At 46.1% G+C, this 22,902-nt stretch overlaps 1 protein-coding gene across 3 annotated transcripts in view; it reads left to right on the top strand.

Annotated features, from left to right (window-relative positions):
* PDE1C (phosphodiesterase 1C) overlaps window positions 1-22,902 on the top strand; it is a 355,641-nt gene that overhangs the window by 157,277 nt on the left and 175,462 nt on the right. The window contains exon 2 of one of the 3 annotated variants that reach the window (XM_060247620.1): window positions 22,549-22,575. The exons of the other annotated variants lie outside the window; for them this stretch is intronic. Coding sequence (XP_060103603.1) covers window positions 22,549-22,575 — 27 coding nt within the window. The remainder of the gene's footprint in view (window positions 1-22,548; window positions 22,576-22,902) is intronic. 3 annotated transcript variants of the gene reach the window in all.

Below are 22,902 nucleotides of genomic sequence, written 5' to 3'. Positions count from 1 at the left end.
TAATCAGGTTCTAGTTAACTCATTACCATTCATTTTATTATACAAATGACTTCTGAAACAAATTCAAGACAAACACAGGGACTGTGCTTTTTTCCTTTCTCACACACTCACTGGGAAGAGCCATGTGGCTCTGCCTGCTTGCCCCCTCATGCAGCTTTCATGTCCTGCTGAGATTTAAAGGCACATACACATTCCAAAAAACAAAGAGTTTGCAAGCTTCTTCTAGGCACAGGGAAGGTTAGCAGCTGCTCCTGTGCTCTCCCATGCAATTTAAATTGCCTGGGAGGGGGTGGCCCCACCGTCCCAGCCTAGGGCTCTAGCAAGCCTGGCACCGGCCCCATTGTCTGTTGGGGCTGGGCTTCCCACATCAGCCAGCTGGCTGGATCTGGGTGGAACCTGCAATCAATCAATCTTTATTGCATTAGCAACAAAATGCCATAGCGACCAACAACCAGACAAAAAAATAAAACAAAACATTCAAAACAACAATAGCATTATATAAATCATGATAAAATTTAGGCTGAATTATCAATAAAAGTTATCCAATGACATCTTAAGAAAACAATTCACAGTAGTAAAAAGGAGAGTAGTTAATATATCTCTTTATTCATTTTTTTTATCTATAATGGCAGCCATAAACTTTGCCACTTGGAAACTAATTATATTTATCTTTATTTGACAATAGGAATACTATTTTTTCTTTGTCCGACCTTCCAAGAAGGTGAGATAAAATGGTACACAGAAACCTATTTTGTTCTGCTTCATGTTTTACACAATAAAATATGACATGAGATAGGTCTTCAATAGACATTTGATCACAGGGTCAAACTCTTTTCTGCAAAAATGTGGGATTCCCTGCCTGAACCTGGGGGCTCGCAAGCCTATATGGCATGAAGCTCTATCTGATAACAGAGAGTTAGGGTTGCCAGATCCCCTGGTGGAGGTGAGGGTCTCCTGGTGGAAATGGGGGTGCTGGTGGACAGAGGGACTTAGCAGTAGAAAGAGAAAGGTTCAGGCCAGTCTACATTGCTGGCATTGCACAGAAGGTGTCATCACGCCAACAACTATGTCACCCAGTCTATGTTGATGGCATTGCACAGAAAGTGATGTCATCATGCCAGTGACTTCTGGATGACACTCTGGGCAAAAACACTATGGTAGAAGCCAGTTTTACCATAGTTTTTTGCTCAAATACCAGAGGGTCACATGGAAGTAACTGGCATGCTGACATCACTTCCTATGTGACACCAGCAACACAGACTGGGCCTTTCTCTTTCTCCTAGTAAGCTCCCCCCCTCATCCCTTGCCAGTTGTTGAGAGGGACCTGGCAACCCTGCAGAGAGCTTTGGGGATGTGGCAAGCAGTGGATTCAGAATTCAGGAGGATGTGGGCCTGGGCTAGAGTTGCTGGCTGTCAACCTGATGGGTGAAATTGACATACAATGCCCCTTCTGGCACAAAACCACAAGTGTTGTTATCTAATAAAACTTAGAGTTTGCAGCAAATCCTAGAGTGTTGCCTTGATGCATTGACCTCACACAGTCTTGGTGCAATGTGGATGAGATTGTCAGTTTTTTCTCTTGGTCACCCTTAAAGCTGCAGCAGGGAATGGGGAGTACTGAGAATGGAAGGTGTCCCTCGTGCAATTTTCTTGTGCTATTTCCCTATAAACATGTATTAAAAAACCCACCCACACACCACTGGGCCTGCCTCAGTCTAAATGACCAGTGACTCAACAGCTTCAATTGAAGAAGCAAGGGAAAAAATAGGAAGTATTCCTTATAAATAAATCAAAGCAAAGCTGTGTCAGGCAAAGTTAATTAAAAAGCACAAAATACTGGGAGGTGAAGCCTCAATCTGTCATGTGGCTTATTAGTCAATCATGTCATTTTACGCAAGCTTAAATCAATGTTGGGGATAGCACAGAGATGGGCAGTAAGATCATGTTGAACGCTAAAATCTTGTCTGGGAAATAATGCACATCACATCTAAAAACATAATAAAATACCTCTTATCAGTTTGCTGGGGTAAAAATGAATAATACCTACAGCCTACAGCAATTATTGTTTTCCCAGTTTAGACACCATACTGTAAAAACCCTTTTAAAGTAATATTGGTCATAGATTCAGCACAGAATTTGACTATAGTGCTCTTAAACAGGTTTAACTCAGTGTTCTGTTGTGCACAGAATTAAAAACTGTGCAAAACAATGAAAAAGTTATTTCAGAAACAGAAATTTAAAACCTAGATATAGGCAGGGGGTTTTTTTGTAGCAGGAACTCTCTGTAAGAATAGTCCTGTAAACTCTTGAAGAATTGGCTACATCAGGAGTGTGTGGCCTAGTATTCAATGGAGTTCCTGCTACAAAAAAAGCCCTGGATATAGGTGGTCTAAAAAGTCTTCAAGTGTCATGTTCAAATTAGAGTCTGTTTCCAAGAAAGGGGAATACACCTTTCTAAAACCTGCACATTCAAAGCAGCCATTTTCTCCTGCAGAGGAACTGATCCTTGCAGTCTGGCGAGCCATTGGAATTTTAGGAAATATCCACACCCAACCTGGAAGTTGGCAGCCCTAAATGCAGAGTCTCTCCACATGAAAGACAGGCTTAAGACAAAAGGAACAGAGCTTCCAACCTTCAGGTAAAGCTAGGAGATCTAGAAATACTGCTATACCAAATTGTTGGGTCCACAGTCTGTTAGATGTGCGACATCCCAAACTGCTACTAAACTGGTTGAATAACAATCTCGGAGTGATTACTGTCTGAATTATATATAGGGATGGCCATGAACTGACTCACAAACTAAAATTCATCATGAATTTTGGCCGGTTCATGGTTTGTGAAGCGATGTTCTTGGCAGGGAGGCTGGTGCGAACGTTCCACAAACTTTCATGCTGTTTATAGTGGTTTGTGGCAACTGTGAATGGGTATATTTCCAGGCAGACTGTGGCCACTCCATTAATTAAACTGTTTACTTTACTTCAAAGCAAAAGAGAAACACCAATAGGAGCCCTGCTGGCTGCCAATAACTTAGCTCTGCAGGTCTCCTCTTTTGGTGAATGACTGCTCCCTGGGCCCTCCACATTGCCCTTTTGACCTCTTGGAGGGTGGCCCACCTTGATGTCCTAACCACACAGCCCAAATGTGGGGAGCCTTTCTTGGAGGGGCCTCCTGCTCTCCCTCCATTTCTCCCTTCCTTCCACTGGCTACCACTCTTTCCTCTGGTGGCAACATAGTTGGGTCAGAGTCACCTTTTGCAGGTGCCTGTTGAGGATGGAAGAGGACAAATGTTAGGGGCTTGTGATTCTCCAGATGTGGGAGTGGCACACCTGGCACTCTGGCACACAGAAGAGCACAGAAATGTTTCTAAGCTGTGTGCTTCCCCCTATCCTCTGAATCATTGATGTCAGAGTCCTTCTCTCCAAAGAGTGTTAGCAGAACTGTTGATGTCTCTGGGCAGTACAAACAACTCTTTTGGCTCTGTGGAGAGCCCCAGGAACAGATCAGGGGAAAGAGGCTCCAAGACCTCTGGTGATGACCTGCTGGGACTGGGCTCCAGTGGTCTGGCAGGATGGTACCCAGGGATGGGAGCCTGCAGTATGCAGGAGGGAAGACTTATTCTCCTCACAATGAGCACCATTTGCATTCACTTACACCTTCATGGCACACAGAAGTGATCACACTCAGGAAGGGTGGGAGGGTATAAATGTAGGAGACCCTTTTGGGGGGGGGGGTCTGTAAATGGAACCTCTGGAAATGTGATCCACTTCCAAGTTGGAGAAACTGTAGAGGAGTGTTTGGTATGTATAGCTTGCAGGGAGTCCATTCTATACACTTCTGAATCCGTACCTGACATTTCCCCCCAAAACACTTTCCTGGCTTGACAGCCTTCTTGTGTTTTGCTGGGCACATTGCATTGGTTCTGCTGAGCTTGCAAAAAATGCCACCCACTTTCAGTTTTTACTGCAGGAATTTTCTGGGATATATATATATATATATATATATATATATATATATATATATATATATATATATATTGGACAGGACATACATATATATGAATTATGTATGTCAAACGTGACTGTTAGGAAAGTGAAACAAACATTGAATTGTGTATATGTGTTTGTGTGTGTGTGTGTGTGTGAGAGAGAGATTTTTGGACTTTTTAAACATGAGCTTGCTTCTGAAAGGAGCTCTACATCTTTGCATGGTTTTTTGTCCTTTCTGTGGCCTCAAATTAGGCTTGATAAACAGTAATCAGACTGTTTCAGCTTGTATTCCAGTGTTAAGAGTGGGTCTGGCACAAACAGGAGGTTTAAGCTCCTGCGTCATGCCAGCTGTCTAGTAGCAGACAGGCGGTGGTGGAGGTAGTGGGGTGTGTGGGGGGAGAGAGAAATAATAACAAACACTCTGATAGGTTTACTCGAGTTTTATACAAGATGCAGATTTGTTTCTGAATTGGACTGCAGCTGTGGCCTGGCCTGATGCAACTCTAATCCATAGTCGTTTTTCTTGATCTTTAATCTGAAGGGGGAGGGGAGATAGGGTTTTTTCCTCCTGCTGCTGTTTTTTTAGCTAACACCCCAAACAAATCAAAACTGGGCAACTGGCCATTGGGCTCTCTGGGAGTTTCCATGTGTTGATGACTGCAGCAACGGAATCCACACTTTTCCATTTCATTCAAGTGCATTCACAGCCTTATTTCTAAAGCAGAAGCGTCCTTCCGCGAAAGCTGCTTTCTTGGCTTTGAACAACCAAACATGCGCCATCACTGTTCTTCTCCGATTCTTCTTTGTCTTTATTCTCAACTGAGAGGCGATGTAATCCAGCCTTCCTCTTGGACAGGAGATGTTTGGGGAAGTTTTGTTTTCTTAGGTGAGTCTTCAGGATGCCGTGAAACAATGTAAAGGAAATGTTCCTGCACTCCTGGTGCTAAAGACGTAAGCAAGAAAGCTGCATCATACCCATAGAAGACTTTCAGCTCAAGCCCTCGGATGTACAATGCATCTGTCACAATGTTAAAAAAGGGGAGCTTGGAACAATCTCCATGTCACCTCTGACTTCATTAAATCTTTCATCAGGATGCTTTGCAGCCTGTTTAGAGGAGAAGTTCAGGTGGGATTTGTGTGTGGCTTGCGCACTACCCATTTTGTAGTTTGAGGATGGTATTAAATATTCCATCATTGATATCCGTCCTGGTGATAGTTGCTCAGAAGTCACTGGTGTGATTTTAAAAAACACACAAAGCAAATGGCAACTAATGATCTAGAGTAGCAGCATGGGGTGATCTTGTAGAATTGTAAAATGTACATGATGCAGGCTTCTAAGTATAATGAAAACCTCATGACTAGTTGAGCCATTGCCACGCAAGTTATCTGCTCCAGATTCAGCACTGCTAAGAAGTGGGTTTTTTCCTGTGTCCCCACAACACTGTGGTACATTTGAACACCTCTGGGAATTCCCCTATTTTTTTCCTCCCTCCCCCCCCCCAGTTGCCTTTTTTACAAAGTTTTGCCTGGCTGCTATGTAAGTGGGAAAACTCACATTTCCCCCATCCACATAGCAGCCATTTTCCCTGCTCCTTTAGGGTTGCCAGTCTCCAGGTGAGGCCTGGAGATCTCCTGCTTTTACAACTGATCTCTAGCAGGCAGAGATCAGCTCATCTGGAGAAAATGGCTGCTTTGAAAGGTTGGCTCTATGGCATTGTATCATGCTGAGGCCACTCCCCTCCCCAAACCTTGCCCTCTCCCAGATCTACCCCCAAGGTCCCCAGGAATTTTCCAACAAATCCTGGCAACCCTATCTCAGTGGCAGCCATCTCCTCCCCCTGCCACTGAGGTCTTCTTAAAAAGTGAACACTAGAATATTGTTATATCCATATATCAATATGTATAGCGGGTTCTCTGAATTCTCAATTTTCATTTTTTTTAAAGAAATGGTTGTCTGAATCCCTTCTGTTGGGATTTTATGCTGTGAGCCGCCCTGAGCCTGCTTCGGTGGGGAGGGCGGGATATAAATAAAATAAATAAATAAATATTACTTATTTATTCAATTTATATCCTGCCCTTCCCTCCGAAGCAGGCTCAGAACAGGTTACAACAAGATTTAAAAACAATTTGATAACATTAAATACAATAAAATAGATCAAACTATCAGACAGTTCACTAAAAACCAATTAACAGTGCCTCAACAGACACAATCACTCAGATCAATAGGCCATTCAATCCCAAGCACTGGGTGGTGGTGGGGGAGGTCAGATAAAAACTAGCTCCACTGCCCTATCTAAAAGCCTGGTAGAAGAGCTGTGTTTTGCAGGCCCTGTGGAAATGCAGCAGATCCCGCAGCACCCTGATCTCCAAGGGGAGCTGATTCCACCAGGCAGGGGCCAGGGTTGTTGAGGAGAGCTGGACATCTCTGGGGCCGGGGATCACCAGAAGATGTTGGTTAGCTGACTGTAAGGACTGCCAGGGCTCATATAGGGAGAGGCAGTCCCAAAGATAGGCTGGTCCCTGGCCATATAGGGCTTTGAAGGTAAGCATCAACACCTTTGTTGTGTCCTAGGTTCAAATGGAGAACTGTTACTTTTGGAGGGAACTGTTACTTTTGGAGGGAAGCTGAACAAGCCAAGCTTGTACTCCACACCAGGGTTCCAGAGAAGGCCTAAGAGTGCCCAATCAGGGGAAGGATTGAAACATAAGTAGCCAATCAACATCTAGGCTCATACTGTACCCTGATAGGCCCTTAGGCCTCTGTAAATAGCCAATCCATGTACATAGTTAAGGTCCAATCAGAAGGGGGCAAGAATTGTATAAAGGAGCGGGAGGTTTGAATAGAGCTCAGTCTGTGTTGGTGTTCCTGAAGTAAAGCTTGCTGAAATCACTCTCCGACTCTGGTCTCTTACTGCACCGACCCCAGTACTTTACACTGGCGACGAGGATGGGATGCCAGTAAGAACCAGCAACAGAACCAGGAACACGGAAAGATGGCTAAATCCAAGCCATCTGGGTCCGCACCTCCGCTCTGCGCACACCCCATCTCTCAAGCCGCCCAGACACGCTGCCAAGAATGGAGGCTTCAGCTAACCTCCTGCAGCCCTTTAGCATCGATCGCCCCGAGCTGTGGGACTCGTGGGTCGAAGGCTTCCAGTCATACCTGACCTTCCGGAAGATTACAGAGACTACCATGCAGAGAGCTCTGCTTATCAGTATGTGTGGCACGGAGACCGTGGACTTAGCCAGGGCTCTTCTCCAACCCAGGAAGCTCTCAGAGACGCCGGTGGATGACATCATCAGCGCTCTGGAGAAGTATTTCCAGCCCCAGCCAACCAAGCTCACCCGGCACTGGGACTTCCGACAAAGGACACAGAAGGCAGGCGAAACCACGATGGCGTTCTTGACAAGCCTGCGCCGGGTGGCAAGCCGATGCAGTTTCGCAGACCTCAACGAAGCCCTGCTTGACCAGTTTGTATGGGGCTTGAGGGACGAAAAACTAGTACAGAAACTCCTGTCCCTCTCCGAGTGCGACCTAACAAAGGCAATCGATGTGGCCACCAGCTGGGAGAAGGGCAGATCAGCAGAGCCATGGCTGACAAGACAGGCTGCGGCACACCAGATCAACCCTGAACCATCTACAGAGGACTCAGACGAGGATAAAGCTCTACAAACCGGCTATCGTTCAGCAGGAAGGAAGACCACCCATGCCCCACAGGGCATGAGACACAAGACACCACCTGCATGTGCAAGCTGCGGGGGCCAGCACGAGCGAAAGACCTGCCGATTCCGGAATGCCACCTGTCGACTCTGCAACAAGGAAGGCCACATCGCCTGTGCCTGCAGATCCACATCCCGAGCACGCGTCCCGCAAAGATCTGCGCACTCCGAAGGCCAGCCAGACTTCGAGACCGACACTCTCCACGCCCACCCATACCCGGTACAGTACCTACTCTCGCCAGTCAGGCCCTCCAAAATCCGGGTCAATGTAGGGATCGGGGGGGGGGTGCCCTGCCAAATTGAGGTGGACTCTGGGTCAGCATCATCTATTATAGCGGCAGAGGCATTTTTTAAAATCCCCACCAGGCTGAGGCCTCGTCTCAGGTACCCGGGGTTTACCTTAGTGGACTTCCAGAAGAATAAGGTGCCTATCTTGGGAGTGGGCCTGGTCCCAGTCCAATACAAGGGGTTCAAGGGCCAGCTACAAGTGCTAGTGGTCAAGAACCACCTTACAAACCTTTTGGGTCTCGACTGGTTCAAGCCCCTGGGAATAGAGATCAGGGGGGTCAATAAGACTGTCGGAGTGGACTTTAACAAGGTTTGTGAAGAGTTCCCGGCCGTTTTCGATGGCACCTTGGGCTGCTACACGGGTCCCCCGGTTACACTACACCTTGACCCCACAGTGCGGCCTATTAGGCTTAAAGCGCGGCGAGTTCCATTCGCGCTCAAGCCTAAAATTGAGGAGGAACTGGATAAACTGATTGCACAGGGAATACTAGAGCCTGTCACCCACGCAACCTGGAAAACTCCCATCGTGGCTCCAGTCAAGCCCAGTGGGGAAGTGCGGATTTGTGCAGACTATAAGTGCACCCTCAACAAGGCTCTTCAGGCCCACGCATACCCTGTGCCCATCATCAGCCACGTTCTAGCCACCCTAGCCGGCGCAAAAATTTTTGGCAAGTTGGACTTGGCCCAAGCTTACCAACAGCTGCTGGTGGATGAGGCCACGGCCAACGCCCAAACAATTGTGACCCACCCGGGGGCCTTTAGAGTAAAGCGGTTGCAATTTGGCGTGAGTGTGGCTCCGGGGTTGTTCCAGGAACTCATGGACTCTCTTTTAAAAGGACTTCCCAGAGTCACTCCATTCTTCGATGATGTGCTGATCGCGGCAGCCTCGCCTGAAGAATTCGCCGCCCGCCTTAGAGGAGTCCTACAACGTTTTGAAACAGCCGGCCTCAAGGTCAAACGGGAGAAGTGCCTCCTGGGCGTGGATCGGGTGGAATTCCTGGGGTTCTCCATCGATGCCCAGGGGGTCCATCCCTCTGACGCCAAGCTGCGTGCCATCAGAGATGCTCCAGCGCCCACCAACAAGCAAGAACTCCAGGCCTTCCTCGGCCTCCTAAACTTTTATCATGCTTTTCTCCCCCACAAGGCAGCGGTGGCCGAACCCCTGCACCGGCTTCTAGACAAGAACCAACCCTGGGCGTGGGGCCGCCAGCACGCTAAAGCCTTCCAGGATATCAAGGGCCTCCTGATGTCCAACTCCGTCCTTGCCCATTTCAACGAGACCCTGCCCTTGGTCCTTGCATGCGACGCATCCCCTTATGGCGTGGGGGCAGTTCTGGGCCACCAACTCCCTGATGGGACCGAAGTCCCTATCGCGTACTACTCGCGGACCCTCTCGTCGGCGGAGCGGAACTACGCCCAAATCGACAAAGAAGGGTTGGCAGTCATGGCCGGCGTCAAAACATTTCATGATTACATCTACGGCCGGCCCTTTACCCTCTATACGGACCACAAACCCCTCTTGGGCCTCTTTGCATCGGACTGGCAGACCCCTCAGGTGTTGTCCCCACGGGTCCTCCGTTGGTCCATTCTTCTAGCCGGCTACACCTACACCCTAGTGCATCGCCCGGGCAAGGCAATGGGCCATGCTGACGCCCTGAGCCGCTTGCCCTTGCCTGACGTGGATCCTGATCCAGCCCCGGCTCATCAGATCCTACTGATGGACATGCTTCCGGACAGGCCATTGCTCGCCCGCGACATTGCTGCCCGCTCCGCTCGTGATCCAGTCCTCTCCCGTGTCTTGGACTGGGTGGGGAGGGGGTGGCCCAAGGGCTCGACTGGGCCGGAATTTACTCCGTTTGCAGCCCGGAAAGACGAACTATCCACCCAGAAAGGCTGCCTACTATGGGGCAACAGAGTCGTCATCCCCAAACCCTTGCAAGACCAAGTGCTGAGAGCCCTGCACGAGGCACACCCGGGCATAGTCCGCATGAAGGCTCTCGCACGGAGCTATGTCTGGTGGCCCGGCCTCGATGCAGAAATTGAGGCTTGGGTTAAAAGGTGCCTGACATGCCAGGTGTCAAGGCCTGACCCCCCACGTGGCCCAGTGCAATCATGGGAATCCACCAAAACCCCCTGGTCAAGACTGCATATGGACTTTGCTGGCCCTTTCCATGGGCGGACTCTACTCATACTAGTGGATTCATACTCCAAGTGGTTGGAGGTGGTCCAGGTGCCCTCGCCATCGTCGCAGGCGACCATCACAGCTCTGAGGGCCATCTTTGCAACCCATGGGTTGCCGGAGACCATCGTCACCGACAACGGCACAGCATTAACGTCCGCAGTGTTCCAGGACTTCTTGGCCAGGAACCTCATCAGGCACATTCGCTCTGCCCCGTTTCATCCAGCCACCAACGGCCAGGCAGAGCGGATGGTGCGCACGGCAAAGGAGGCCTTGAACCGTCTGGGCCCCTCAGACTGGCCAAAAGACATGGCGTGTTTCCTAATGGCCTACCGGACCACACCCACCGCCTCCACAGGTCGCAGTCCAGCCGAACTCCTCATGGGCCGCCGCATCACCACCCTGCTGGACAAGCTGCACCCTGACCGAGCCCCAGACAGGCGACCGGCGCCGGAACACCTTAAAGCCCCCAGAGGGTTCTACCCAGGTGAGACAGTGTGGGCACGGAACTATGCCACCACTGGCCCCGCCTGGCTCCCTGGAAAGGTGGACCACGTCACCGGACCGGTCTCCTATGCAGTGGCCGTGGAGGGTGGACATCTCCTGAGGCGACACATCGACCAACTCCGAGGTCGCCTGCCTGCCGGGGAGCCAAGGTCAGAGGCTCCAGATCCGGACAACGTAAGTCCCCGTGAGCCTGACACAGAACAGGGTTCCGTAGAGCCCGCTTCGGCCCAGCAGGAGGAGACCCCCGACCGCGCAGCTGAACCCAGGTCTCACGGGGCCGCCGTCCCAGATGTCTCCAGCTCTGCAGCCGCGGAACCACCAACCGAGTCGGAACGCCCAGTCCCCTCGGAGCTCCGACGCTCGACACGAGACCGCCGCCCTCCGGCATATCTCCAGGACTATGTCACCTGATAGCTGGAACTATGGGGGGAGGGGTGTTGTGTCCTAGGTTCAAATGGAGAACTGTTACTTTTGGATGGAACTGTTACTTTTGGAGGGAAGCTGAACAAGCCAAGCTTGTACTCCACACCAGGGTTCCAGAGAAGGCCTAAGCATGCCCAATCAGGGGAAGGATTGAAACATAAGTAGCCAATCAACATCTAGGCTCATACTGTACCCTGATAGGCCCTTAGGCCTCTGTAAATAGCCAATTCATGTACGTAGTTAAGGTCCAATCAGAAGGGGGCAAGAATTGTATAAAGGAGCGGGAGGTTTGAATAGAACTCAGTCTGTGTTGGTGTTCCTGAAGTAAAGCTTGCTGAAATCACTCTCCGACTCTGGTCTCTTACTGCGCCGACCCCAGTACTTTACAACCTTAAAGTGTTTCCCCTTACATCTCCAAAAGGGAAGGAGCTAGAGACTTAAGAGAGAGACAGAGAGAAGGAAGGAAGGAAGAAGAAGAAGAAGGTATTGGATTTCTATCCCGCCCTCCACTCCGAAGAGTCTCAGAGCGGGTCACAATCTCCTTTACCTCCCCCCCCCCCACAACAGACACCCTGTGAGGTGGGTGGGGCTGGAGAGGGCTCTCACAGCAGCTGCCCTTTCAAGGACAACCTCTGCCAGAGCTATGGCTGACCCAAGGCCATCTCAGCAGGTGCAAGTGGAGGAGTGGGGAATCAAACCCGGTTCTCCCAGATAAGAGTCCGCACACTTAACCACTACACCAAACTGGCTCTCACTTAACCACTCACCAAACTGGAAGGAAGGAAGGAAGGAAGGAAGGAAGGAAGGAAGGAAGGAAGGAAGGAGAAAGAAAAAGAAAAAGAAAGAGAAAGAACTTGAAACTCAGAGATGCCTAGTGTTAACAATGATATTTTTATAAGGTGATATTCTAGTGCCAGTTGAGGAACCAGGACTGGGAAGCTGCAGGAAGACCTGCCATGTGGAAGACCTATTACTGCTCTGCTTTATCAGCAGGCACACCAGCAATGGGGTGGAATAAATGTGATTTTGGCAGGGGGATTTAGCATAGGAAAGAAGTGGTGGAGAAGCAAGAAGGTTTTTATCTTTTTCCTTCCCCTTTTCTACCTACTCCAAATTTCACTCCTCTCCAGCTGTTTTTGCTCCGCACGGGAAAAGTATCTCAGGAAACAATCCGAAACAGGTCATACAAAAACGAAATAAATTTGAAGATTTATAAATAAAATTGAAGAAATAAATTTATCCATACATTTTGATGTGTCCCCTCCTCTTTTTCTCGAGCATCAGGCCAAGGTGGCAGCCATCTGAATTTTTTTTGAAAAAAGCAACCTATTAAAAATACTGATATAAAATACGTCTCCATCTGCTCCCAGTCTTTCTGAAGCTGGAATGCCAACAGTCACTTGCAACTTGATTTATGCTGTTTATTAATAAAGGCAGGAATATTGTATAGTTTATGCACCATTAATCTTATTATAATGGCAGTGGGATTGGTAAGAATTGATTCAGCACATTGAACTGAATGGCAGAGGAGATTTCAATTTATTTAAATGATCCCATTAGTCTGCAGGGAGTTTAACTCTTGACATATGTGGATGCAAAAGTAAGATACCAGGGTTTTAATAACTGGAGCAAAAATCAGTACTGTACAAATGCAGTGTTTTAAAATGTATTTATATAAACAGAATAAGTATAAATAAACAATGCAGAGACCAGATAATTAAATATTATTTGAGTAGAACAGTTATATGCAATCTCTTTAGAGACTTACTCATGGCAGCTTGCAACAATAAAGATAAAGAAAGCCAGTTGATGTAATGGTTAAGTACACAAACTCTTATCTGGGAGAAACGGATTTGATTCCCCATGTACCTGCTGATGTGACCTTGAGTCAGTCACAAGTTCTCACAGAGCTGTTCCTCTGAAGAGCAGTTCTTGGAGAGCTGCCTCAGCTCCACTTACATCATGAGTTGTCTTTTGTGGGGAGGGGAAGGGGAAGGGAAAGGAGATTGTAAACTGCTCTGAGACTCCTTCAGGTAGTGAAGTGTGGGGTATAAACCCAATCTCCTCCTCCTCTAAAATCATAAAACATAAAATATTAAAATCAACAACCATTAAAACCTATAAAACCCAGAGGAATAAAAACATAAAAACTCAAAGGATAAAACATTTGGTAGCCTGAATTATCCTCACAACAATCCACAGGCGAGAAGTAGACTGCAAAACCAATTAAAAAGATCAACAAATCAGCCAGTATCATAATGCCCCTATATAAATCGATGGTGCGGTCTCATTTGGAGTACTGTGTGCAGTTCTGGTCGCCGCACCTCAAAAAGAATATTATAGCGTTGGAGAAAGTCCAGAAAAGGGCAACTAGAATGATTAAAGGGCTGGAACACTTTCCCTATGAAGAAAGGTTGAAACGCTTGGGACTCTTTCGCTTGGAGAAACGTTGACTGCGGGGTGACATGATAGAGGTTTGCAAGATAATGCATGGGATGGAGAAAGTAGAGAAAGAAGTACTTTTCACCCTTTCTCTCAATACAAGAACTAGTGGGTATTTGATGAAATTGCTGAGCAGACAGGTTAAAACGGATAAAAGGAGGTACTTCTTCACCCAAAGGGTGATTAACATGAAAGCCTAGCTGAAAAGAAATGTTTGGTCTGGTGCCTTAAAAAGATTGGGGTATATGCTATGTGAGCCTCAAAGTGGAGGCTACAGTTCCTATTAAATGCAGTTATTCTCTTGACCTCATTTGCTGTAGTGATAATGGTAGATTTCCTTTGTATTTTGCTTTGTAGCTAGCCATGAAGTATGGATGCAGCTAAAAGAAGAATGATTTCCACCCCCCACCCCAGCTCATCTGCAGTTAGGGTTTCCACGCCCTGCCATTGGGATACATGGAGAGGGACATGGGGGCAGCTATCAGTGATAACATGATGTCACTTATAGGAAAACCCTGGAAGTGAGGACAGTCCTCTGTAGGAACCACCAGAAACTCTATGGTAAAACCAGGAAGTTTTCAGCAATTCCTAAAGAAGACTGATACTACTTCTGGGGAAAACTTGAAGGTGACATCAGTAAGAATTGCCAGAAATTCTATGATGATTCCTAGAGTGGTGCGATGTCACTTCTGGATTTTTCCTGGGTTTTCCCTGGGAGTGATGTCACACTGTAAGCCAAATTGCCCTCGAAGAGAGGTTGGGGAATTTTAAGCAGTTGGCAACTGTGGCTCAGCGGGATACAGAATCTATATATACAGGAGATGACCTCCAGAATTCTCCCCAAAAGTAATGAGGATAATCTTTGGGTAAAAATATAAAATTGTTTTATTAGAAAAATTAGCCAAGCATACAAGTAAATAAATTCATTCAACATTCATACAGATCTAGGAAAAATAGATATGAAATAGATAGTGGTACATATAAGGGATAGCACAAACAAGGTGATCCTTTACCTCTCGTAGTCTCCAAGGTGAAGCTCCAATAGTGACGAAAAAGAAAAAAAGGGGAGCAAGACATGGACTGCATATCTTACTATTGGGGACCCGAAACTGATCAGGTTTAGAGAGTGAGTCTAACAGCAGGGTAGGTATACTGTCAGACACACACCTGAGGAGCAATGGGTTAGACCTTTTAAGGACTAGCATGTGCCCTCAGGAGGAGGAGGTCAGATGATCTGTGACACCGGGTCAGGTGGGTTATGATGCTGGAAAATGTGATACATGACTTCAGAAAAAGGGGAGGCTCCATGGTGACATTTGGAAAGTAACAGGAGATGCGGGGATTACCTATGCTAAACAAAGTTATCTACAGTGACAATATAGGGCCAAATTGTTATCTAAAGTGACACCTGACCTACACAATGGTGCTGGTCTCCAGGTTGGGTTTGCTCTTTGTCTTCTTCCCGTCTTGGCTCACAGTCTTTTGTGAGATGTATAGCTTGGGATGTCTGGCAGGATGCACACAAAGATAAGTTTGATTGCTTTATGGAGATGTCTGGATTGCACAACTAGTACATGGGGCTCCCACTTAGCTTTCATGGCATGTGAAGGTACAGGAAGACGATTGCTGGTGTTGTTAGCCCTGAAAATGGCTCCCATTTGAAGCGCTGAAAACCACATAGCTAGACAGCTCATAGTGGCCGCGCAAAGCTGGGGACGCAAGAAAGGTAGTGAGCACGAAAGGGCATTCAGCCCTTAGAGGCCTAGTAACAAACTGGTGGCCTGGCTTATGCCCATGCATTGATGTGTGCAAGTTGGAACTCCAGGCGTCCTGGCATTCTAACCAGGAATCATGATGTCCATATGAACATGATGGAGAGGGCTCTGACTTACAACACCATATAATCCCCCACCCCCACAGGGGAACTTACAACCCTATCTGCAATCAGTGGGAATTTAGTCAAGGCCCAACGACATAGGTTTAACTCTGACATGGATTTAGATTTGCCAACCTTCAGGTGAAGCTGGAGAGCTCCCAGAATTGCTGATCTCCTGAGATCAGTTCTCTTGAAGAAAATGGCTGCTTTGGAGAGTGGATTATATGTGCTCAAAGTTTCTCCTTTTTCTAAGCCCCACTTTGCCATGCATTACCCTCAAATCTCCAGGAACTTTCAAACCCAGAGTTGGCAACCCTGTGTAGGTTATAATGGGATTTTAGAAGACTGTAAGTATAGAAGATTACAGTACATTCTCTTATGAATCACAGAACTTTAAAAACTGATGCTAAGTATGGGAAATTAACTTTAACATGACAGGCTTAAAGTGGAGTTTGCTTGACTGGAAAACAAAAAAGGTATTCTCACTTGCAAATGTGCTCAAACTGATTTTAAGAAATCTCAGATACAATAAATAGAGAGATGTGCAACGTCAATTACTGAAGAGTTATTGAGTGTAGAACTTAACTTAAAGCAATTCAGATTATTTTTAAAACCTGAGTAGGTGTTTGACTAAGATATGAAGCCATGTGATAACGAGGAGAGGGAACTATGCCTTCCCTTGTCATTTTCAGTAGTGAAAAAGACCCTGAAAAGAAAAAGTTGTAGTATGTTTCTTCAAAGCCCTTCCACTTCTGAGGACCATTTTTTCACAAACAGTTGAAGTGTAGGTTGTCGCAACTCTTGCAGACATTACAAAATATTTCAAATGGGCTCGTTGAAATGAGCCTTACCCCCCGCCCCTCACCACGCACGCAAGCACACACACACAAAAACACAATATTTGACTAAGATAGGTAGTCATGTTGGTCTATCTGTCGCAGTAGAAAAGAGTTAGAGTCCTGTAGCACCTTAAAGACTAACAGCATTTGTGGCAGGATAGGAGGTTTTGTGAGTCGCTGCTCACTCTTTCAGATAGCTGAAGAGGTATCTTAAGAAGTGAGCAGTGACTCATGAAAGCTGCTACTCTACCACAGATTTTGTCAGTCTTTTAGGTTCTACTGGACTATTACTCTTTTCTACTACTATATTTGACTGCTTTTCTTCACGTGTTCCTTACACTGTTCTTTGTGTTTCTACCATCATTAATTGTGAGGTTGCACTGATTTTACTTTATCCATAAACCAGCTGAAATGACTGTAAACAGTTACCTCCTAGAGAGATACGTGTGAATAGCCTTGAAGATGCACTGTCCTGTGAACTGAGCACAATAAATGGCTGAGTATTCCCAGTCTGAGAATTCTGGAACTCTGGCTCATCTGAAGCATGAATGTAGTGATTATGTTCTGTGTTCTACCACCCCAGCGGCCCCATGGCGCAGAGTGGTAAAGCAGCAGTACTGCAGTACTGTGGTCTAAACTCTCTGCTCATGACCTGAGTTCGATTCTGGCGGAAGCTGGATTCAGGTAGCTGGCCCAAGGTTGACTCAGCCTTCCATCCTTCTGAGGTTGGTGAAATGGGTACCCAGCTTGCTGGGGGGAAAGTGTAAAAGACTGGGGAAGGCAATGGCAAACCACCCGGTAAAAAGTCTGCCGTGAAAACGTTGTGAAAGCAATGTCACCCCAGAGTTGGAAACGACTAGTGTTTGCACAGGGGACCTTTCCTTTCCCTTCTACCACTCCACTAAGCGAACATAAGAACATAAGAGAAGCCATGTTAGATCAGGCCAATGGCCCATCCAGTCCAACATTCTGTGTCACACAGCGGCCAAATATATATATATATACACACACACACTGTGGCTAATAGCCACTGATGGACTTCTGCTCCATATTTTTATCTAACCCCTTCTTGAAGGTGGCTATGCTTGTGGACGCCACCACCTCCTGTGGCAGTGAATTCCACATGTTAATCACCCTTTGGGTGAAGAAGTACTTCCTTTTATCCGTTTTAACCTATCTGCTCAGCAATTTCATCGAATGCCCACGAGCTCTCGTATTGTGAGAAAGAGAGAAAAGTACTTCTTTCTCTACTTTCTCCATCCCATGCATTATCTTGTAAACTTCTATCATGTCACCCCTCAGTCGACATTTCTCCAAGCTAAAGAGCCCTAAGCGTTTCAACCTTTTTTCATAGGGAAGGTGTTCCAGCCCTTTAATCATTTTAGTTGCCCTTTTCTGAACTTTCTCCAATGCTATAATATCCTTTTTGAGGTGCGGCGACCAGAACTGCACACAGTACTTCAAATGAGACCGCACCATCGATTTATACAGAGGCATTATGATACTGGCTGATTTGTTTTCAATTCCCTTCCTAATAATTCCCAGCATGGCGTTGGCCTTTTTTATTGCAAACGCACACTGTCTTGACATTTTCAGTGAATTATCTACCACGACCCCAAGATCTCTCTCTTGGTCTGTCTCTGCCAGTTCACACCCCATCAACTTGTATTTGTAGCTGGGATTCTTGGCCCCAATGTGCATTACTTTGCACTTGGCCACATTGAACCGCATCTGCCACGTTGACGCCCACTCACCCAGCCTCAACAGATCCCTTTGGAGTTCCTCACAATCCTCTCTGGTTCTCACCACCCTGAACAATTTAGTGTCATCCGCAAATTTGGCCACTTCACTGCTCACTCCCAACTCTAAATCATTTATGAACAAGTTAAAGAGGATGGGACCCAGTACCGAGCCCTGCGGCACCCCACTGCTTACCGTCCTCCACTGCGAAGACTGCCCATTTATACTCACTCTCTGCTTCCTATTACTCAGCCAGTTTTTGATCCACAAGAGGACCTGTCCTTTTACTCCATGACTCTCAAGCTTTCTAAGGAGCCTTTGATGAGGAACTTTATCAAAAGCTTTCTGGAAGTCAAGGTAAACAACATCTATCGGGTCTCCTTTGTCCACATGTTTGTTCACCCCCTCAAAGAAATGTAACAGGTTAGTGAGGCAAGATCTTCCCTTGCAGAACCCATGCTGAGTCTTCCTCAATAACCCGTGTTCATCAATGTGCCTACTCATTCTGTCCTTGATAATGGTTTCTACCAACTTTCCCGGTATTGAAGTCAGACTGACTGGCCTGTAATTTCCCGGATCTCCTCTGGAACCCTTTTTAAAGATGGGGGTGACATTTGCTACCTTCCAGTCCTCAGGAACGGAGGCAGATTTCAATGAAAGATTACAGATTTTTGTTAGAAGATCCACAAGTTCAACTTTGAGTTCTTTCAGAACTCTCGGATGTATGCCATCCGGACCCGGTGACTTATTAGTTTTTAATTTGTCTATTAGTTGTAGGACCTCCTCTTTTGTCACCTCAATCTGACTCAGGTCTTTCAACACCCCTTCCAATATTAGTGGTTCTGGGGCGGGCAAACACTTCTCATCTTCCACGGTGAAGACGAAGGCAAAAAATGCATTCAGCTTCTCAGCCATTTCCCCATCCTCCTTCAGTAATCCTTTTACCCCATGGTCATCCAAGGGCCCCACTGCTTCCCTGGCTGGTTTCCTACTTCTAATATATTTGAAGAAATTTTTATTGTTGGTCTTTATGTTTTTTGCAATATGCTCCTCATACTCCCTTTTTGCCTGCCTGATCACAGTCTTGCATTTGATTTGCCACTGCCTGTGTTCCCTTTTATTAATCTCACTTGGACTGGTTTTCCACCGCTTAAAGGAGTCCTTCTTACCTTTTACAGCTTCCATTACTTTGTTTGTTAACCATGCTGGCCTCTTCTTATACCTGTTTGTGCCTTTCCTAACTTGTGGTATGTATTTTATCTGAGCTTCTAGGATTATAGTTTTAAATAGTCTCCAAGCTTCCCCAAGGGTTTTGACCGTATTTACCTTTCCTTTCAGTTTCCTCCTCACATGCCTCCTCATCTCAGAGAATTTACCCCTTTTAAAGTTAAACGTGGTTGTGGCCGTCTTTTTGGGCAACTCCCTATTTATACAAATGGTGAAATCAATAACATTATGGTCACTGTTCCCAAGCGGCGCAATCACTTTTACGTCTCTCACCAAGTCTTGGGCATTACTTAGGACCAGATCCAGGATCGCCCCACCCCTGGTAGGTTCTGAGACCATCTGCTCCATAGCACAGTCATTGAGAGCATCAAGAAACTCAATCTCTTTTTCTCGACCAGAACACATATTGACCCAATCAATCTGCGGGTAGTTAAAATCACCTATTACGACACAGTTTTTACGTTTAGCCGCTATCTTTAATCCCTCCATCATATTATAATCGTCCTCTCTCTTTTGATTTGGTGGGCGATAACAAACTCCCATAGTTAAATTTCCTTTTGGGCCCTCTATTTCAACCCAAAGCATTTCTAAAAGGGAATCTAATTCTCTGACCTCAGTCTTACTGGACCGTATATCCTCTCTGACATACAGAGCCACCCCACCTCCAACCCTTCCCTCCCTATCCTTCCGATATAACTTATATCCAGGAATCACCGTGTCCCACTGATTCTCCTCATTCCACCAAGTTTCTGAAATTCCCACAATGTCTATGTTTTCTCCCAACACTAAACATTCCAATTCACCAATTTTACTTCGGACACTTCTAGCATTTGCATACAAACATTTATAATTTCCCAAGCAAGCTAGGCCCGCCACCTCTCTCCTGCCACCTCGAGACTCTAGCAGACAGTCCATACTGTTTGTCACCATCACAGTGGACAACTCTGATCCGTTACTCGGTAGAAAAATAGAAGCCAACCCTTCATCTCTTTGAGACGAGTCCTCCCGAACCAGAGACATTCCATCTCCTGTCGGCTTTCCCCCAAGATTTAGTTTAAAAACTGCTCTGCCACCTTTTTGATTTTAAGCGCCAGCAGCCTGGTTCCATCCGGAGACAAGTGGAGACCGTCTCTTTTGTACAGCTCCGGCTTGTTCCAGAAAGCATCCCAGTGCCTAACAAACTTAAACTTAAAGAATGAAGCCTTCTTCCAGCCTAAGGAGCCCTCCTTTAACTTCACTTAAGTTGGAGGCACCCTACTTAGGCTGGAAGAACTTCCTCCATCCTAAGGTAAGGTACTCTCATATAACTTTGGCTTATGGCCGTTCTCAAGAAAAATAAATGTATATAACTTGGTACACTTTCACACTCCAAGGATATGTATATTCCCTCTTTGAATACATGGCATGCCTGTCCCAAATGCATACTAAACTGCTCTTTTCCAAGACTGCTTAAAGGTTGTTTCTGACTGTTGAGGTGTGTTGTGCTGAGTCTTGATAGAAGACATCAGCTAACTTTTGTGAGGGTGTCCCTTGGAGCTGCCAAGCTCCTGCTGGGGCTGGGGTTTCCCCTGGTTTGGGTCCCCGCAACCTGCCAGCACAGACTGGCTGGGGGTGGGATCCCTGCCCCCAAAGAGCTCCATCAGCGCACAACGTGCCTGACATGATGATGTCACCCAGAAGTGATGTCATCGCGCCAGGCACACCATGCCAGGGATGCTCTATCATTTAGGTAAAAACTCTGCGGTACCATAGAATTTTTACCCAATGTGACGTGCCTTGCACAATGTGCCTAGCATGATGATGTCACTTCCAAGTGTCATCATCACACCGCATGTGCTCTGCGTGCATGAGAGAAATCCCCAACTAGGACTTGGCAATCCTAGACTGTCCCTGGATATAAAAATAATAAATGTCAATGCTAGAGATAGGAATCCAGCATGAGCAAAGCTGAGCTCTCTTTGAATTTTAACAGTTGAATCCAGCCAACTTTTCTTCTGGTGAAAAAAGGAAACAGAAGACCACCTTTGACCACCAAAAAAGACTGTAGGTTAAGGAATCTCTGAGTACAAAAGCCATGTGGTATTGAGGGGGGTGGGTGGGCGGGACTGAAGTAGGAAGGGGAATTGGATGCAGCTGAGTGGAAAAAGCTGACTGGCTCCAAAATCGTATCGTTTTCAGCTGTAACATGCAAATTAAGCATTATTTAAAAAAGAGATTGTGCACATTGAGTGACTGGTGTGGATATACAGGGTGTGGAAATTCCATTTCATTGAGTGTAGTAGTTCTTGTCTTTAGTCCAGGTCCAAGTGATCATGACACAAGAACACTTTCTAGAACACAAGCTCCGTTAAAGTCAATGGGACTTACATCTGATTAAACATGTATGGGATCCTTCTGAAAGTCCTGGTCAAAGCAATGGGACTTGAATTAGTTGTGATGAGCTTCAACTGGAATGGAGCTCCATTCAGATTCTTTCACCAACATTATTACCTTCTTTTCTAACTACAATGCCATTTATTTCTTTTTCTCTCAGAGAGAAAAAGGCGTAGAGTGAATAAAAGATTAGCAGTGACTGTTTGGATGTACAAAATGTACAGTGAGCACAGCAGATAACCAAGAGATTCTTGTCAAGAACATTCAGGGCAAAGTCAGGAGATGGCTCTTGAAGCATGAAAGTCACCATGGCCTGACTTTTCTCACTTTTAAAATAGCAAAGTGATCTTCTAAAAATGGCCCTTCTGTTGTGAGCTCTCCAGTTATCCTACCTTGACATATAACCTTCTGGGCAGTGTAGAGAAGCCATTACCCAGATGATTTTTTCAGCTTCCTCTGCATGATAAAGGTAGAAAGTTGGCTTTTGCCATGAGTGACACCAACCATTAACAAGACACAGCTTCACTCTCACACGTGCACAGACAATAATACTGATTATAAGGCACACAGAGGATGCAATCACACACACTCAATAATGCTCTTTCAATCCACTTTCAATGCACTTTCTAACTGGATTTTACTGTGTAAGTGGGCAAAATCCTGTTGGAAAGTGCATTGGATTGAAAGTGCATTATTTAAAGTGATCTTGGCCAAAGTATTGTTTTCTGCTGATGTCAATTGGCCTTATACCTCAGTGATTTGTATCACCATATGAATGTAAGAAACTATCAACTATGGAATTTTCTCGGGACTAAGCTCATCTCTTAGGTTCTGTTGACCCTTCACCTCTTCATGCCATTAAACACTCTTCTACTCCCCATCTCCACTTACACTGAAGGTTGAACCTGTTTATTTTCTCATTTTTATTTATGTTCTTTTTTCCTACAGGAGAAAATATAAGAAAACATCACAGAGGTAAGACTAGATCACAGAAGAACTGGGAGGCATTTGGAAAAACATAAACATCTGTTTCCCTAAATACTGATTTGGGGGTATCTAGTACAACAGGAACAGGCAAAGCCAGACCTATAAGAAGTATCTGCTCCATTAAAATGTCCCTCTGACTTGCATATTGGAACATCTTATCATTAACTGGTTATGTTATGTTGGAAGAAAAGTGGTGGAAAAGCTTTTGGAGGCTTGATATGGTCACAGGTACTGTTTTGCATACCCTGCTGTTCATCCTAATGTTGGAAAGAAATTTAATGTGTAGTTATTTGACAAATTTCATATTGATTGTTA

The sequence above is a fragment of the Heteronotia binoei genome, chromosome 10 (assembly GCF_032191835.1).
Source record: "Heteronotia binoei isolate CCM8104 ecotype False Entrance Well chromosome 10, APGP_CSIRO_Hbin_v1, whole genome shotgun sequence".
Lineage (NCBI taxonomy): Eukaryota > Metazoa > Chordata > Lepidosauria > Squamata > Gekkonidae > Heteronotia > Heteronotia binoei.
Note: the sequence above shows the minus strand (reverse complement) of the source record. Positions and strands in the feature narration are given on the sequence as shown.